At 34.5% G+C, this 19,440-nt stretch overlaps 1 protein-coding gene across 12 annotated transcripts in view; it reads right to left on the bottom strand.

Annotated features, from left to right (window-relative positions):
• Positions 1 to 19,440, bottom strand: part of Robo2 (roundabout guidance receptor 2) — a 531,698-nt gene that overhangs the window by 89,533 nt on the left and 422,725 nt on the right. For all 12 annotated transcript variants that reach the window (XM_052741005.1, XM_052741004.1, XM_052740998.1 and 9 more), the window contains 3 exons: positions 8,033 to 8,157; positions 4,130 to 4,301; positions 249 to 454 (listed from right to left, as the gene is read on the bottom strand). In XM_052741005.1, the coding sequence (XP_052596965.1) occupies positions 249 to 454; positions 4,130 to 4,301; positions 8,033 to 8,157 (503 nt within the window). The remainder of the gene's footprint in view (positions 1 to 248; positions 455 to 4,129; positions 4,302 to 8,032; positions 8,158 to 19,440) is intronic.

Below are 19,440 nucleotides of genomic sequence, written 5' to 3' on the forward strand. Positions count from 1 at the left end.
TAATTTCACTGAGGACATGCATATGGATGCACAAGTGAAAGGTTTCTAGGTATAATGTGAAATGGTTAATAACAGAAGGACAACGATTTCAACTAATCATTGTTAAGCCAAGAAATAATATGACCTATCATAAAATGTACAGCAATCATGTAGGGATGTCAGAATTTTTTCAGTAGACTGTGCAAGTTTTCTTGAGAGCAAAGCTGTTGATAAGATGAAGAGTCAATAAGAAGCCAAATCCTACGTACCCGTAAATTCTTAATCTGCAGTGTTCCTTGTTCCAGGATTGTTGCTCTTGGATCTCTACCCAGGAAAGTAAAGCCCTCCTTTAGCCAGCTAATTACAGGAAGAGGGTCTCCAGTGGCTTTACATTTCAGTAGCGCTGTACCATCTACTGCAAGTGTTTGGTTGATTGGTCCTTGCAGGATTATGGGTGGAGGTCTATCTGTCAAAACTAAAAGGTAAACACATATTCAGGAAATTTAGAGTTCTATGACACTCAGTAGTCTTGATATGTTGACATTGGATAGTAATAATAAATACCTAAAGCATTTTACTGTTATTTATAATATATTTTACCTTGTAAATATCTAGTTTATTTTCCATCTATATACATTGAACATACACCTACATATACTGCACAAAGACCATACTATTATTTTAACTTGCTGTGCATTCATTATAATTAAAATGACTTGAGGATATATTTTGACATTTTAGAAAGGTTGAATTGTATTGAAGAGCTTAGTCACATTGAAATTAAAATAAAAATACAGATAGCTTCTAGCTGTTAATCATAAATTGTTCATTTATTGCTCATAGAGATATATTTTTTTAAAAAAATCTGTGATGTAGTGCATGTAAAGCTAACCTCCATCTTTGCCCTTTGCTTTAAATACATGTGGATTATATAACTTACTACTTACTCATAGAAGCTATTGGATGCTCTGTTTACATAGGCTGATGTGTTTTTGTCCATGAAAAATATTAAACCTTAAATAATTTATATATAAAACTGTGACATTCAATCTTTAAACTACAGCCATGCCATTTCAATGAGTTTATTGAGTAGGTGAACACAGCTAAGAAAAATGAACTAGTCAACTAGAATACACAGCATGACTAAATTCAAATTTTACTCACAATCAGTGTTTACATTCAAGATAATTTCACAAAGTTCTAGCACAGTATGCCTTTTTGCTTATGGAACACCATCCTATATCAAAGTAGTCCATGTTTTAAGAAATATTTTAAATGATTTAAAAAATATAATGATTTAAAATGACATTATATAAATGATTCGAAGAAAAAAAATAGTTGAATATTGTGTTTCATTAAGAATTCACCAGATTACCCCAAAATCAAACTGATAAGCTCAAGTTAAAAAAATTAACTTTTAACAAGAAAGTACTTTGGTTGTGAGCCTATCCTTTAACGGCTGAGTCATCTCTCCAGCCATTTTTTTTTGGGGGGGGGGGGTTTCGAGACAGGGTTTCTCTGTGCAGCTTTGCGCCTTTCCTGGAACTAGCTTTGTAGACCAGGCTGGCCTCGAACTCACAGAGATCCGCCTGCCTCTGCCTTCCGAGTGCTGGGATTAAAGGCGTGTGCCACCATCCAGGAAAGGTACAAAGCTACACAGAGAAGTCCTGTCTCAAAATCCCCCCCCCAAAAAAAAACAAGGAAATGTCTATAGTAGGGTAGACATCAAAGATTTTTGTTTAATTGTGAAAAGTTTGTATACTTTATTTTTCTATATTGTACATGTAAACATGCATGTGTATCTAGATGTATATAAAATATATGTATGTAATGCATGTATCTTACTTAAATTATACTAAATACATTATATATGTAAGTACTTGATAAGAATCAAACAGTTGTAATTTAACTAAAGGCAGGACATAGGTCCCTGCAAATGAGGATGCTCTGACCCCTGAGCAACTGAATCTATGATTCCAATTACTAAAATCCTACTAGAAATCAGAACACAATGTTCTGCTTGGCACAAACCAAAATTACAACATCTTGTTTTAGTATTTTTTCTTATGTTTAGAAGTAAATAAAATAATTTAATTGAATAAGGGTGTAGAGCATTATAGATATTGTAACAAATCTGGCAATAACTGGACAAATGAAAGCTTAAAGGAAAGGCTTATGGGTTTTCAAGATAAATCCAAGCCATAAAACATTATAAATAATTTTATAATTGCGGGAGAAAATGTGTCCTCATTACCTGAGTAAAAATGTGTTCATCTAATTTGTAATGTTGTGGCATATATGTTTCAAGTAAAACAGCTATGTAGAATTCCAGTAATTTCTTATAACCTGCTTTTATTGTCCTATGTCTACCATCATTAGACACAACTAAAGGTCAACTAATTAGAATTTACCCCCTCCCTTTGTTTCACTACCTAAATAAGTAGCTCATTGCCTTTTGAATGACTCCAATCAATAAGGTAATTGAAAAGCTCCTGGCTAGAAGGCATTTCAGTTCTGGGGATGTTATGTCTGGAAGATGACCACAGCTTTCCATGACACTGAAGTCAAAGGTTAAATGAACATTTAGGATTTTCACTGATCTGTGAACAAGTCTGTGGTCTTCTTTAACTACATGTTATAAATCCTTAATAAAACATTCAGATAAGACCACAGGGTGGCATTTATTGTCAACATAAGGTGCAAAATATGTTTTATTTCTATAGGCTTTTTAAATGCTATTGTCTCTTCTCATTGAGTGGTCATTACATTTTTTTTTTAATTTTGAGGAAAAAAGTTGGAGAATCAGAGAAAAAATGAACTTTGTGTACATTAATGACATTTTTAAAGATATAAATATATTTAGTATATATTTTTAAAAGAATATATTGAATAATCTGGTCCAAATATCTTATTTACCAAAAATATGTGTGTAGACATTTACTCTGGTACAAAACATGAGAACTTTAAAAATCATTATCTTTTATTCTGCTAAAGAACTATGGGGGCCCAGAGAATCAACGTTCTTGCCAACTAGGGAAGCCTTGCTCATAATCGTTACCCTTGAATTGGGCTTCTCCTTCAGTTTGATAGCAGCAAATTCTCTGCAGCACCAGCAGGTATGCAGCCCATAGCCTCAGCATCTCCTTAGACAGTGTCTGTCTGTGCTACCCAGACATACACCATTCCTGACACAGTGCTAAACTGAGCCTTGCCATAGACAGATATTAAAAGATATTATCTTTCTATTCATCTCAAATGGCCTTTTAATCGTCATGTGAATCTGGAATATAGGAAAGGACAGTGACTTTCACCAGTAAAAAAGTAAGAAAATCTGAGAGCATGTAGATCAAAGACCCTGTATCTCAGAAACTATGCTTAAGAAGAAAAAAGACCAAAAAGAAAGTTAAAACTCACAAAAATACAACAAAAATGAATAATTCTTAATTGAAGACCTCAAAAACAGGGGAAAAAATTCATGCTCACAGATCACACATTATCTAAATCCCCCAAGCTGTGAAGTGCAATAAATAAACTACTGATGAAAAAAAAATCAGACCCTTTTCAACTGTTACTAGAAATTAAAATTCAAAGTACATATGTGCAAGTAAAAAAATAATAATTTTAGCATTCATCACTACTTCAGAATGTACTTAATTAATTTAACTTAGTGAATATATAATTAAAGTTGGAAGAATGTCATAATGTGATTAGCTAACTAAAATCTCATTTCTGTTTCAGTGATGATATTTAAAGATGATATTTCCTACTCCTCTAGTCAAATAAAATATTAATATCTATTAGAAGCAGTCATGCCAGGAAAACACTCACTGAAAACATACAGATTACATTTGTAAACACAATGATTTATATCATTTGTTTAAAATAATGCACAACTGTAAATTTAATGATCTAAATAGCTGTCTTTGAGGTTCTATTTTGCAGGGGATGGGTGGTCTGAAATCAGAGAGAATTAGAAACTATTAACACATATTGCTTTCCTTATGCAAATGCAATATATTTACTTAGGCAAAGGTATTATATAGGCATTGATGCAAATGATTCAACAAATCAAAAATTTCCCCAAACCTGATGTGTGTATGGAAATAAAATTTATTATTTTCATGAAAGAACTCAAGTGATGAAATCTCACCATCGGTAACCTCCAACTGCGCTTTAGCTAAGATGCTCCCTGCCACCGTTAAGGCCTGGCAGATGTAGTACCCCGCATCTGAACGCTGGATGTTGGTGATGGTCAGGTCCCCGGAGGGAGACACCGAACACCGGCTAGTGGGTTGCTGAGGTTGGTTTGGAAAAAGTAGGTTCTGTGGAGGAAAAAATGATAATACAGTCTCCTCAGTGTTTTTCCATCCACAAGGAAAATCGCATTAACAACAACTATAACCACTATGGGAATATGGTTGGAAAAATAAAATCTATAGATTTAAAAACACATGGTATTGAAATGATTATATGCATCACAGTGGGTTTGACTGGGAAATATTTTCCTAGTCATAGTTTGTGAGCTACAAAGTCAGCATGTTCTAGCTGGAGGAACAATTGTCTGTACTTCTTAAAATTCAGCACTTTTTACATTTAAATTTGGATTTGGACATAATTCTTACAGATTTATAGTTCCACAGTATCATATTTTAACACACAGATCTTCAAGATATTGACCAAATCGGGGTCATGAACATAACTATATATATATCAACCATTTACTCCCTAATGTTGACTAATTATATATTTCAGCTTTGAAATTTAGCTACCATTTCTTTAAAATAAACAGGTAAAATACTACTCCTGTGACCGGGCCCCCAGGCACTGTAAGGACATTGACTGTAATGGTAAGTAGAGAGATAGCTTAAGCTAGACAGTGACAAGCAATGCCACTGGTCATTGGTGTTGACCAACTTGAATATTTCAGGACAAGTCCCAAACAGTGTATAATGCAGACTGATCAAGGCTAACTTCATTTTTTTTATTATAAGTTCTCTGTGTAAGCCATAGCAGCTTCAAAAGAGCTATGAAAAAAGGATACAACTTAAGCAAGGTTAAGTAAGTTGTTTAAAATAATAGATGCTATAGCATGACTCTGAAAGTACACATGAACCTCTAAGACCTTCACAGTATTACTTTCTTTTAAAAACAGTTTACTACGCTCTCCATTAAAGCCTGTCACACACCTCAGACAACCCAAACACAAGTCCTTAAGGTTCTTCTATGAGAACAGGATCATTAATTTGGATGACCTATGATGTTTTACTGTTGTTCAATTAAGAAAAACATGTGGATACAATAAATCATACTGAGGTATGTTACTAGTTGCATTATAAACAAGGACATATCAATTTTTGTGTTGTATTTACTTACAAAAAAGAACATTCGAATGCTCTGGGATCTGTTTTGCAATATAGTAATTAATTTTCCAGGTTTGTAATTAAACAATTTCAATAAGTTGAAATCAGGAGGTAATAACATTCAATTAAAGGCACAAGACACATTTTCACCTTAAAATATTTTTACCCTTGAAGTAATGCCAGTAGAAGAGGATAAAATAGGGCATTAACACTTTTCAATGACGCTAAATGACTTTAATCCAGCAAATGATGTCCTACTTTAATTAGAAGCTCTTCTCTTTATTGCAACATGATGGATGTCCACTTTATTAGATTCAAGTGTGACACTATACGCCCACTTTACATAAACATTACCATGCTATTAAATGCTGTCTAAAAGGAGCAATGTTTGCTAGCATGTCAGCAATATAATTTCAAAATGCTATTGCCCTCTTCCCAAAGTTATATTACTACACAACACTAGGCATTTTCATACACTTGAAAGGTAATCTGAGAATAAACCAAATCTCCTGTGGAATCCAAATATATTGCAGATATAAAACATATACAAGAGAAGGGCCTAAAATTTAAGGGCAATTGAAAATGATCCAATGTGCACTTTCCCACAATTAGCCATTAGACTACTAATTTACATTGCACTAATCCATCAGATGGGCTAATTGTCCCCAGGATCTCTTCCTCTTCAGTGTAATATCATTCCACCTTCTAAATGATTCATTGACATGAAAAGTGGCATTTGATTGAGTTTAATCCATCATCTATATTCCCAGGTTATATGACATAGACAAAAGAAATGGATTACAAGCCAAGCCCAGGAACTCTGCAGAGCCCTGGAAATGTTTGAGCATCCTATTAATACTTATTGGCATTACCAGCATATATTGAGGAATATGGACCATTAAGTCTAGGCTCTTGGCTCTTTCTATGGACGGATAGAGACAGATCACCGTAAAAGTCGGATACTAGAAGGAGGAAAATGGAACTATTTTAATATATCTCAATTCATTGAATAGAAATTTACGGTTTGAGCCAGGCGGTGGTGGTGCACGCCTTTAATCCCAGCACTCGGGAGGCAGAGCCAGGCGGATCTCTGTGAGTTCAAGGCCAGCCTGGGCTACCAAGTGAGTTCCAGGAAAAGGCGCAAAGCTACACAGAGAAACCCTGTCTCGAAAAACCAAAAAAAAAAAAAAAAAAAGAAATTTAAGGTTTGTTCAAATATTTCACTGTTATTATTAATCTTTTATTCTCTCTTTCTTCACTCCCATGGAAGAGATATTGGTGAAAGAAATAAAATTATATCTAATACTATAAGCAAATCAATATACCTAAAAAGAAATTTATGTAACATTATTAACAATCTCTGGAACAACATTTCACTTTGTCAAACAATATAGGAGGAATACTGAAATTCTCTCAATAATTACTTTTCAAAACCATTGATGATTGTGTTAAATACTCTCTGTTCATGGACCAGACTACCAGTGTATATTTTGACTCGTCCTGGAGCTATATTATAGAATATATATAGAGAATGTATGTGTGTGAAATTATCTTAACTTATAGTTATCTTTAATCAATAAAAAGACATGTTTTCTTATACTATGCTTTATAATTCAACCTGAAATAAACTTTTTTTATTTCTGAATAACTGAAATAAAATAAAAAATAAATAAAATATAAATATAAAAATAAAAAACAAACTGAAATGAACTCCTAGGAGAAATTCACCTCTTGCAGCTTTCAGAAAGCATGTCAATATCAACTGTTGACATTTAGATATCTTCCATTACCTATCCACCCCCCGAATTTCTTTTAGAAGTTGGAGTAGCAAGAGAACATGCTGAGGAAAGGAACTCAATGCTTCTTTTTGAGAAGTGCGTGCCTTGTTATTTGTAGAGCCTTCAGAATGAACACATAGCTCATTTCACAAGGTATGTGCAGACATGTTGTTAGTTAAGTTTCCTAATTTCCCATATACTTCAAGATGGAAATTCGTATTGTCTCAACCTAGAAGCGAAGCACTTGTCCACATTGATCCAAGGTTTACTTGAGAAAATTAATGTGTCCAGTTGAGTTTTCAGAAACACCTTGAGAGATGTTTCTGCCCAGAAGGGTCACAGCCAAAACAAGATAGTTGTTTCCTGTATAAAATGTCCTTTTTCCTGTCCAATCTTATTATGAAGCAATCCAGAAGGGGAAAGGGGAAGAAAAGAGTTCCTCCACCTTTAAATGGAAGTGTGCATAAGTTTATGATCTTTTTATACTGCCCAAGACAGGGGGGCTTGAAATTGTATTCTGTGACCACTAATACAGAATTTTCAAAAAGCCATTTCATTTCTTATGTGCCAAGGATGATGCTGGGCACTTTAGATGAGATACTTCATTTAATCATACCATACAACCAAATGCAAGAAAGCAACATGACCTTTGCCATCAGAAATCTTAAATACCAGTGTAGGTTGGGGTTCAAACTATTTTATTTCTACTTTATGTTAGATACAGGGTTTTAAAAATAACACTGGCAAATAAAGAGTGCTGTGTTGGAACACTTGACATCCAGTTATTTTAGAATCATTTCTTTCTCAGAAATAACATACAGTGAGCACTGATAGCAGGGGAGATGAGGCATGCTCTGAGGGTCACTGAGAAGCCAGGTTCAGAGCTGTCAGAAAAGCAGTTATGCCCCTACTCACCTGGCTGCCTTCTTTCTGCCAAAAAACAGCTGGCTGTGGGTTTCCTTTAGTTTCACAGGGGAATGTCACTGTCCGGCCCTGAGCAACAATCTGATCTCTTGGCCTAACCACAAACTGTGGAGGAGCTAGAATTTGAAAGGAGAGAAAGTGTAAATATCAACCTTTGACAACAATGAAAAAGATATCAAAGAGAAAATCTGGTCCTGGGTGGGAAGTTCAGAGGTGGAGCAAGGCTCCATGTCTTTACTTACTTTAACGGATTTCTCACAACATAAAGGAAAAGAAAGAGCACACTCTCAAACATGAGGAAAGAAGTGAGGTTATTAGCAGACATACTTTAAATACTGTGCATCAATATCCTATGTCTTAAATACTTGCTTAGGAAAATAGCTTCTTCATATTCTAACATTCTCAAGATAAAATGTAGCTTCCCATTTAGATCTGCATTTTGAATAGGTCAAGATGAAACAGGGTCAGTATCTTAAGCAACTATTTCCTTCCTCAAAAGTCAATGTATCAGCACACACAAATTTATCTATAATGTTTTTAGGATATTGTATGAGACACTGAAATAACTAGAAGGTACACAATGTGATCCTGATTTTCATCAAGCATTTTAACAATCAAGTCTTGTAACATTAAAAGCATTGAAATACTCGAGAAATGGGGATTACATATGAAGTTAACTACTAATATGAATAAACGCTTCACTGTTTGTCCACTCTGATTAACTTCAGTTCAGTAAACAGTGGTCAGGCAATTGGTATGTTCTCCTACTGGGCACTATAAAGTAAGAAATGAAAGGCACAAGAAGCTCATGGCCTTGTGGAAAAAAAATAACAATAAATATAGTAATGATGATACAAACAAAACACACCTAACAATGATGAAGAATGTGGTGAATACAGAAGGGGGCTTCTCAGAGCACCATAGAAGAACACTTCAATCACACTGAATATGGCAAATATGCATACTGCATATAGCAAACCTAAGAGTGGAGTCTCCTGTAGTAGGGCAGCTTCGAATGGGAAATGAACACTATAAGAATTTTGATCGAAGAGCAGCATTTGAACAGTGGAATGATGAACACTTTCCAAGTCAAGTGCTCACTGAAGAAGGTTGAAGCAAAATCAGATCTACCCCAACAATGTGTAGTAAGGGAAGAAAGAAAGGTTAAAATTATTAACATAGTGTAGAAATGAAGGAGCACGAAATGCTGCCAACTTTACTGTGGATATTTCTAATCTGCATGACAGCTGCAAAGTAAACTCTCCAGAGGCTTCAGCATTTGTATGAAGATGGTAATGTTGGCATGGGGGAACATTTACTCAGTAGAATAATGCATATGGTAAGAGGCTAGTAGAATGGTATAGGTAAAGATAGATAATAATCCAAAGAATGAGTGACTCCATTAGAAAAGAAAGGGATGGGAATAAAAATCCTAATGATGCTCAGAATTAAAAGGGGTCTAATGACAGGAAACTGAGTAGCAGTAGAGAATATCCAGACACCTCCACAAGGGCATCTTCACACCATGCACTTTCAGGGAAAATATTGTCCTTATCCAAGGACTTATAGAATAACTACTTTAAATAGTTCTTTAGGTTAGAAACTTAAAACCAATAAAACAGTTTTAAACCAGCTTTAATTTGTAGAATCTGGTACATACAGAAAAAAAAATCCTAAAAACTGAAGTCTGGAGAGTTATAACAAAATGAAATGTCTAATAAGCACAACATCCAAAGGGGTGTTAGAACATGATAGCCCCACATAAACATACAGCCTAGTATATACCTAACACAAATTCTACCACTGTATAAACAGCATCATTTCCTCAAAGGGGAAAAAAAATTAATGATATTTGTTTGGGCTTAAATTTTTGTATTCTATTATAGTTCCTCTCTATTCAACCCATCTAACACTTTGTTTGGAGACTGAAGGAAATAAATTTCCTAAGTTAGATATCTCTTTATAATTATAGACAGTGGAAGACTCATTCCCACAGCATGGAGAAATTAGATCTATAGACCTATCTGAGTAGTGTGGTTGATGTTGCCTTCTAGTTTTCTGGAGATTACCTGATTCTTAAAATTTCTTGTAATTTCTACACAATTATACTGAATTGGCAGATGCTTTGAAAAGGAAAAATAGCATAAATCAATATTACATAATTATGGCAGGAAAACATTAAAAACACAGCAGTGCCCACTTTTATTTTATTTTTTTTTTTTTCGTTTTTTCGAGACAGGGTTTCTCTGTGTAGCTTTGCGCCTTTCCTGGGACTCGCTTGGTAGCCCAGGCTGGCCTCGACTCACAGAGATCCACCTGGCTCTGCCTCCCGAGTGCTGGGATTAAAGGCGTGCGCCACCACCGCCCGGCATCCCACTTTTATTTTTTGATTTTTGTTTTTGTGTTTTTGAGAAAGGGTTTCTTTCTGTAGCTTCAGCTGTCCTAGAACTCATTTTGTAGATCAGACTGGGCTCGAACTCAGAGATCCACCTGCCTCTGCCTCCCAAGTGCTGGGATTAAAGGTGTGTGTTACCACACCTGGCTTCAGAAGTGTCTAGTTTTTGGTAGATATGAAATTACAAGATGTTTTCTGTGAAAAAAATAACATTGTTCTGGATTTTCTATGTTTTGCAATTTTCTATAATAAATATATATTTTAAGAAATATGTAATAATCAGTCTACACATATTTGCCTCTGTCAACCCAAGAAGGAAAAAAATAGTCCAACAAGCATATTACCTTCATGAGAAGTGTAATGTAATTTAGCCTGCACATTCTCCTCAAACTTTAAAAACTCATTTCAATCAAAATCAGTAACTTAACACTCAAACAAAAGCCACATATTCAGCACATTGGGTCATGTGACTTGATAGATGTGAGAAAGACTAAATACTAGAAGATAAGTCCTAGAAGCTTGCTGCTGTAGGAGTTCTAACTAGTACTGCTTTATTTAGTTTTTAAATTAAAATAACCAATATAATATATAATAGTATTATCAAATAAGAATATCCAAAAGCATATTCTATTGTATAATTTACTTATTTTGATAAAATTACTATATGTACTTGAGGTATTTTTATAAATTTCACTTCCCAAATTTTTAAAAATCTTTCTTTTTTCAAGACAGGGCTTCCCTGTGTAAGAGTTCTGGCTGTCCTAGAACTCGATTTTTAGACCAAGCTGGTCTCAAATTCACAGAGATCTACCTGCCTTTGCCTCCCAGGTGCTGAGATTAAAGGCATATATGCCACCACCACACAACTTAAAAATCTTTTTAAAGATGTATTTTATTTTATTTTTGTGCATATGCATGTGCTGCTTAAATTTTTATGAATATGTATTCATATATCCATGGAAGGTGCAGGCCAGAGAGGATATCAGGTCCTTTCCAACTAGAGTTACAGATAATTTTAAGCCACCAGATGTGGGTGCAGGGGACAAATTGGGTTCTTTTGTTTGTTTGCTTGTTTGTTTGATGAATGATTTTCTAAAATATTTTAACTCTATATCCTACAACTTGGTCACAGCTTCTTAAACTTAATTTCCCAAATAAGGGCAAGCAAATGACCATACCATACATTTACTTTCTGAAAACATATGAGCTACATTTTTATTCATTCTACCTCTTTGACTGGCTACAAATTATAAGATATCCTGCTTAGTACACAGGATGGGAAGTAAATCATAAAATGACCCTTGGACAATGGCCTTGACACTAAGTAAACATACAAATAAACATTGCAGACTATGATTCATGAAGCAGTTGTTGTTTAGCTTTGCCTTGTTTGTTTTGTTTTGTTTTGTTTTGTTTTGTTTTATGCTGTACTTAGGAGGTGGAGGCACATTGATGTCTGTAAGTTTGAGGACAGCCTGGTCTATATAGAGAGTTCCAGGACAGTCAAGGTGACATAGTGAGACTCTGTCTAAAAACCAAAAACACAGACGATACTTGGAGAAAAGATCAGAGAAGAACCAAAGGAGAACATGTAAGTAGGAAAGAAGAGTCGTGCCACAGGCGATCCTGTGAGCTGTGTTCCAGGCCTGATGGGCAGCAGTGAGGTCACTGGGCATGGAGCGAATCATCATTGCAGGCAGGGAACTGTGGAATTACAATTTTTGGAGGAGACAGGGCTTTAAGAAACAGACACAGCATACTGATTTGAATACAGATATGACTAGATTCTTTATGCTAAAGTAGTTTAATATTTTGCCCTGAAAAAAAGACCTACTCAAAAATATTTTTACAAGGAATAAATCGGATTTGCCTTTCAGAATGACTGTTCTGGAAGCAATATGAATGATAATTGGAGACACTGATTGGAAAAGCAGAGAGAGACAAAGGACTAGAAAACCGGAGAAAGTGGGGACAGAACCTCTAGGTGGGAATCGCACTGTATGGAGGCACCTAAGGAGAACACGCTATCACTTAAACAGAAATATCCTCCCGCACTAGAGCACAATAGTTATTCCTGATGCTGTGATCTAAAAAGAACAGGAAATGATAATTTCCTGAACTTTTATTCTAACTCTATAAAAGATGAATACCAAGTGATTTATTGGTACTATTTATAAAACATGCCTTGCATGAGATATTTACTCATGATGCATTTTTCCTTCTCAGTCACTATGTAAGTATGCTACGTTTCTAAAGATTCGAATCACTTCTTGTTGCTAGAATTCGATTCATTGCTTTCAGTAGATATGCCATTGTCTTAATGGATCTGCCATTGTCTTAGCATTATCTTATCTTATAAAATGTTAAAGCATTCAACACAGCAAGATTCAAGGAATTCTTGAGTCTTTGAAAATGTCTGACCTACTGTCACCTGAAGTCTGGACAACAGGGAAAATGAGAACAATCACTTTTTCTTTGGTAGACTTCCTGCCAAAGATCTATATTGCAATCTCTGTGAGGGAAGATTGGTTGCAGAAATTTATTTGGGGGGTGGGGGGCGCTAAAATGAAAAACGACATCAATAATTCTTCTGGTAACACTACAGTATCAGTATTTCTGCCAGGTGGTATTGAAAATGGTTTGAAAAAAGTGCTTGGGTGATGGTACCAATGGGAGGGAGCAGCTAGAGGAGGCATTCCATCAACAGAGCACAATAGTGCAAAGTGTGCTGTATATGAAATGGATTCCTGAGAGGGCTCTCATTAAATATAGGAAACAGACTTAGGCTCTCAAGATGGCCATTCAAAACCTACATTTAAACCCAAAGCAAATTAGAAAAATTGAGTTGTATACTCCAGAAGAATTGGCTCATTAGAGAAATGGCAATTCTGCTATATGTCTCTAAGACAAAAACTATAAACTACATATTTGTAATCTCTAAAACCTGGAAACATTTGACAAATCACTTGCAATTATGATGTACTAATCTACTTGCTCAAACTACCAGGTGATTATATCTTATTGCGGTGTCTGTAAGAGGAGCTATAAGGAAGCCCAGTTCAACAATTCAGTGTTTAATCAGAACATGTTAAAAAAAAAAAAAATAGCTCTCTAAGAAAAGTACATTGTATGAATTCCAGAGAAGCACACTCTCATATCAAAAGGTCAATTAAAATTGCAGGTCTGGGATAGTTCAGTTGAAACTGTGTTTTGAGAATTTAAATAAAACGCACAGTAAATTAGATTTGATTTCCGCTAATTTATGCTTCAATACTGCAGTCAGCCCAAGCTTGCTTCAATCAAAGTCATGGTACAGCACTCTTATGCTAATGCCTGCTGGTGAGCCAGAGTGGGTGGAATGGAAATCAGAAGCTGAACATGAGTAGGAAGCATAGGCCATGCTCGAGGTGGGCTTCGAGACGAGGGGAGGGGGACCTTAAAGGTTAATCACATCATGTTCAAGTTGTTTCTACAGGAAAATATGACTTTCTATGGCAACCATTAACATGGAGATAGTCATGCAGCAGTTAGGTACATTTTAGATGGGAAATGCAGTGGTTACAGTCACACTCAGCTACTCTTTCTATTATAATTTTGTACCTGAATGAATCAACTTTGGATTCTGAAATAAACACTTTGAACTTACTAACTCAAGTGGAAAACACTTTTTTGTGATTTAATGTATTTTGCTTATTAAATGTGTATATATTCTGTAAGGATATTTTAAAAGCAATCTCCTCCATCAGTTGCTTGAGTTACAGATTTGTGTGGTCACAACTTCCTTAACACAATGGCAAAATTAACAAAAACTGAGTACTAACCAATTGGCAAGGATGAAGTTAAACTATCCACAGGCATTAGTTTATTTCAAATGCAAAATTTTGCATGTCTATTTTTATATAGAGACCAGTGAGTTGAACCTTTTGAAGAATGCATCAATTATTATGTAAAAATGTTATACTGGGGAATAAATTTGATATTTGGTTTATTTCAATGTTCTATTAAATGGACCAATTAGATATTAAACTCCTAATTTAAATTGATTCACATCAGATAATGACACAATTAAACATATAATTTTTCATGCTTGTAATCAACCAAAACACTAAGAATTTAAGGTTATAATTTCTATTATGGTATAATATGTGAAAGATTACATGATGCTTTCATTGAATAATTGTTATTACTAATGTAGCATAAAACCATAATCTTATTCTTGTGAATTACCAGCCAATATAACCCTCCTTAGGTATACTTCCCACAATTCTCTGTTGATACAACCATTCAAGGCTTTTTAATCTGTGGCAATGAAGTCTTACAGTGTTTATTTCTGTAATGTGTGCAAATTATTCTCTTCCATGTAGCATTGTGGCTTCTGTAAGGCAACTGAGGGTTGTATCTCTCTGCCCTTCATATCTGTCAACTAGCTGTAGAAATTCAAAATGCTTGTACTCCTTGTCACTTGCATGGTTAGGTGTCTGTTCTTGTGTTCACCAGGCCCTGGTATCCATTATCCTAACCTTATTGACATGGGTGAACCTGAACATTTTTTGACTATGCACTTGCTATGCCATCTCAGTATAAGGAACATGCTTTGACTCAATGTGTGATGTTTCTTTATTTTTCCCCCTATGTATGTGTTTTGTCTCCTGAAATAAGTTGTAACTTCTCTGCATTGAAATGTTGTCCTTTTTTCGCTCTAGGACATTTTCAAGTTGTGAATTCTAAACGAACGCCTAGAAGGTTTTTTAAATGACTATAAAGAAAATATTCAACATTTTCCCACTTCATTATATTTTAAGCTTCTGATACATTCTTTCCACTGACTGTAATAGTTTGGGGAAGGAAAGTCAAACAGAAAACGAACTTTGAAAAAAGGACAATATCCTGGGCCATTCTGAAATTCCTACACAGAATGCAGTAGAGAGTGCTCTACACCAAAGTAACAAGACCACAACACTCACGATCTCAGAGAAACCAAAACACAGGAACAAATATAGACATTTTGTAGCACAGAAGCCTGGTATTTCCTGAATATCAGTTAAGTTTAGCCAACCAAGGAAAACAGTGAGAACTGACTTCGGTACAGTAGGACAGATGCCAGCAGCAAGACATGGATGCTCATTTAAATGATAAATGAATTCTAATTCATAAATGATTAGTTCTTCAGCTCATTTAATTGTATTTTTTCCACTGTTTGACATTTTACTTGATTTCACAATAAGTTGTTAGTACTGGAATTGAATACATAATGTCTTAAAATATATTTGACTTTGAAGCACATCAAGACATAATTTATCTACAAAGATGAAATTTATTTGTAAGGGAAAACACAAATCAATGATACAGGATGCATTATAATGACTTTTGTAAACCCTGTGTAACTAATTTTTTTCATTTTTACCATTTCCAAGGAATTATAAATTATCAAATTGCTAAATTATATAACTTGTGTATTAAATTTTTTGTGTCCACAGAAATTATTCTTCCAGAGGAGATATATGGTTTATTTCCAAGCCTGCAACTCTGTTAATATTTAAAACTTCTTATTCCATGTAAAATATTCATATCATTACCTTTCTTTCAACAAATATCAATTACCTCTATCTGCTTTTTCAGTGTTAAAATATTTTTTAAAAAGGAAAGTACTAAATAGGTCACTGTTCCTCATAAATGTGAAGTATATGAAATAGTCAAGGGAATAGTACAGTTACGGTTAATCAATGCCCATAGACTCTACATCTATTTATATTTTATATTCTACTATTTTTGACCAGAGATCTTATATACATATACAACTGCATCAATCATTGTATGACTAAAGTGTTGTTGCCAAGCAGTATCTCTCTATAGAGTTTTGAATCACCATTATATAATGCACTGATTGCAAGAAGACTAATTTTAGAGGTGTGTGTAATACTTGAGATCTTCCCTAATTATTGTCTAAAACTTAAAATCTTAGGGCTAGTAACAGGAAATAAAGTTGGCCAGTGATTTTTTTTTTATCAAGTATGACCACAAAATAAGAAAGGTGATTTCTAAATTGCTACAGAGAGCAAGAGTGGATGTGATTCTGGGAAGAGCGAAAGGAGGGAAGGCTTGACCTGGAAAAAGGAAAGGTGAAGGCAATCCTCACACAGTGAGCAATGCCCACTGTCAATACACCCATCCATAGCCACACATGCTTTCTTTGTTGCCAATGGCAGTTTATTTCATTCTCTCCTTTTTGTGGTTTTGATAAACTGAAAGATTATGTGAGTGGGGTTGTACAATTTTCTAAGTAAATGGTCTTTATTTAGGAAATTTCCATTAATTTTCTAATGTCATTAAATATTTCTACATTATGATGAATATAATAATTAACTCAAAACCAAGACAGACATGTTTATGGAAAACTTAAAACTTTATTAGATTTCAGCTTCCTAAAGCAGATTTACTGTCAATTATAGGTAAGCAGAGGAAGTCATGTAAGCAAAATAAATTATTCTGTGTTTTAATAGGCAAGTGTCACAGAACTTCTGATAATATAAAAGTCACAAGATGAAAACTCCTGTGAAAAATATGCCAATATTTTTAACATACCATTTTAAATCTCATTTTTCCATGTTGTTTTGTCTTATAAAAATATGTACCTTTGTCCTTTTAAAAAATATATTATTTTTGGATTCATTGGCTTTAAAATTTTTTCCACATAATATGTTTTTATCATATTATCTCCTCATTATCTGTTTTCTTGATTAAGATAGTGGTAATAAAACAGTGAGATTTTGATTTTTAATGATACTGATAATTTGCAAGGGAAATTATTTTATTTTTAAAAACATATTTATTTAATGAAAGCCTAACCACATTAATTCTAAGGACAATGTCATTTTTAAGCCAACAAAAAGAAGAATAAAGGGGGCTAGAAAGTAAACCCTAAATTGGCCTAAAAACTCTTAAGTTGGGAAGGGTGCAGTCCTCATATGTGGAGCAGAAGGCATTGGAATATTGGGAAAGTGGAGGGGGAAAACAAAGCTTAGAGGTAATTCTTCAAGTAAACGGTAAGACAAGACATCCATTTTTACTCACTTAACCTGTCAACTTGCCATAACTGTCACGTCAGCAGTCTAGCTACACCAAGAAGGCTGCTCACGTCCCATTATCTCATTTTTTGAGAAAGATTGCACAAGATGCCAATCAGAAAAAGCAGGAGCAAAAGCAAAAAAAAGAAAAAGAAAAAAATCTTGCAACCAAGGAACAAATGTCCTGAAACAGAAGGGTTGCTTAGTTAGCAGAATTTTAATATGCAATTGCAATGTTTCTTAATAACATTAATTACACGCTTAGTAAGGCACCATCCTAATTCATTACTGCTTTCTTTCTGTTGCATTTTATCTCCTACCAACAGAATGGGTGGGGGATATAAAACTGGCCTGTTACTATAAATATTGCTTGATCTTTTTATAGCACTATTTAAAGCTGCTTGCATAAACCATTACATATATGTGCATATGTGCATATCTAGTAACTGTACCAACACTTGACATGCTCCTAGAACATGCTCAGTGTTATGCTACAATTGGAGACAGCAGAAAGATGACAATAAGGACTTTCTGGTAAAGCACTAAGATTTCTGTACAGTATATGAAAATCACATTAACCATAAGTTTCAGAAATAATACTGGCCGAAAGAGTTTAAAATATGCTCAGAACTATTTAATTCGAAATTTAATTAATTTTACTAGTTTATATATTTAAAGAATATAATTATGGACCAGTCACCTGAGCAACCTAAAGTATGTAAATAAGTTCTGTAGTAATTCAAATGCCACATGTAATATTTATGTGCAATGTGCATTATAGAATTGTTAATGTCACTATCTCCTGACAATACTGTCTGAAATTACCATTATTTCTGAAAATAAAATTTTTATGCTTTTATAAGGTATACCTCATATGGTAATATGATATATTCATCTTATAGCAGTTTGGAAATGATCACTTAAACTTTAAGAGATCTGATATAGTTCTTTAAGTACAAAATTAAAACATATTGCTTTTATTCATATTATTCATATATGGAGATACTACAAAAATTTAAACTTTTGATATCTAGTGTCTATAATGGAATAAAGCTTGTTCTTCCATTTCCTGCTATCTTGTTATTGCACAGATGAAAGGAAGTTAATAATATGAGAATTCTCCCATAACCCCAAACCACAAATTTTAAAATATTCTGCTTAGCAGTCAAGTGTAGTCAAAAATGAGAATCCATTCTGGATACCTTTATATCACAGCTCTGTCCTCTTTCAAGTCTGACTTTACAGAAATATCTTTCAGTATCACAAAAGGCTATTCTTTGATTCTTGGATTGTGACCTGCAGTCAAGTGTGACACCTAGCAAATAAGTCACCACTGTGCAGGACAGTAATTAAGATTCAGGAGGCAGACAAGAACTTACAGAAAGAGGCACGTCTACTGTGATTGACTGGGTAGTAAATGGTCCACATAACCTTCACTTCCTGATGCTCTTTCCAGGAATATGGTATGGCACACGATGTGTTTTCTAAAGATGTTATTAAAGTTACTAATTAGTTGACTTTAACAACATTATACTAATCAGGTGAGCCTAAATGATCATGTAAGATTTTTAAAGGACACTGCTTCTAAACAAGTAGCTGTTCCCAGTTGGTCAAATCAGAGAAGTATTATATAACATGTTTGTGGTAGTTTGAATAAGATTGGCCCCCATAGTATCTCATGTATGAATGCTTGGTTCCCTGTAAGCGAAACTCTTTGGGAAGGATTAAAAGGCATGGCTTTGTTGGATGTATGAACTGAGGGTGGGTGTTGTAGTTTCAAAAGCTCACATCCTTCCCAGTTAGTGCTCTCTGCCTTGCGCTTGTAGATCATGATGCAAGCTCTCAGCTACTACTTCAGACTCATGCCAGCTACTACACTCCTCTCCACAATATCCAGTCATATACTGCAATCCTCAGAAATCATGAGTCAAATTAAACAC

The sequence above is a fragment of the Peromyscus californicus genome, unplaced genomic scaffold (genome assembly GCF_007827085.1).
Source record: "Peromyscus californicus insignis strain IS unplaced genomic scaffold, ASM782708v3 Scaffold_16__1_contigs__length_79575227, whole genome shotgun sequence".
Classification (NCBI taxonomy): Eukaryota; Metazoa; Chordata; class Mammalia; order Rodentia; family Cricetidae; genus Peromyscus; species Peromyscus californicus.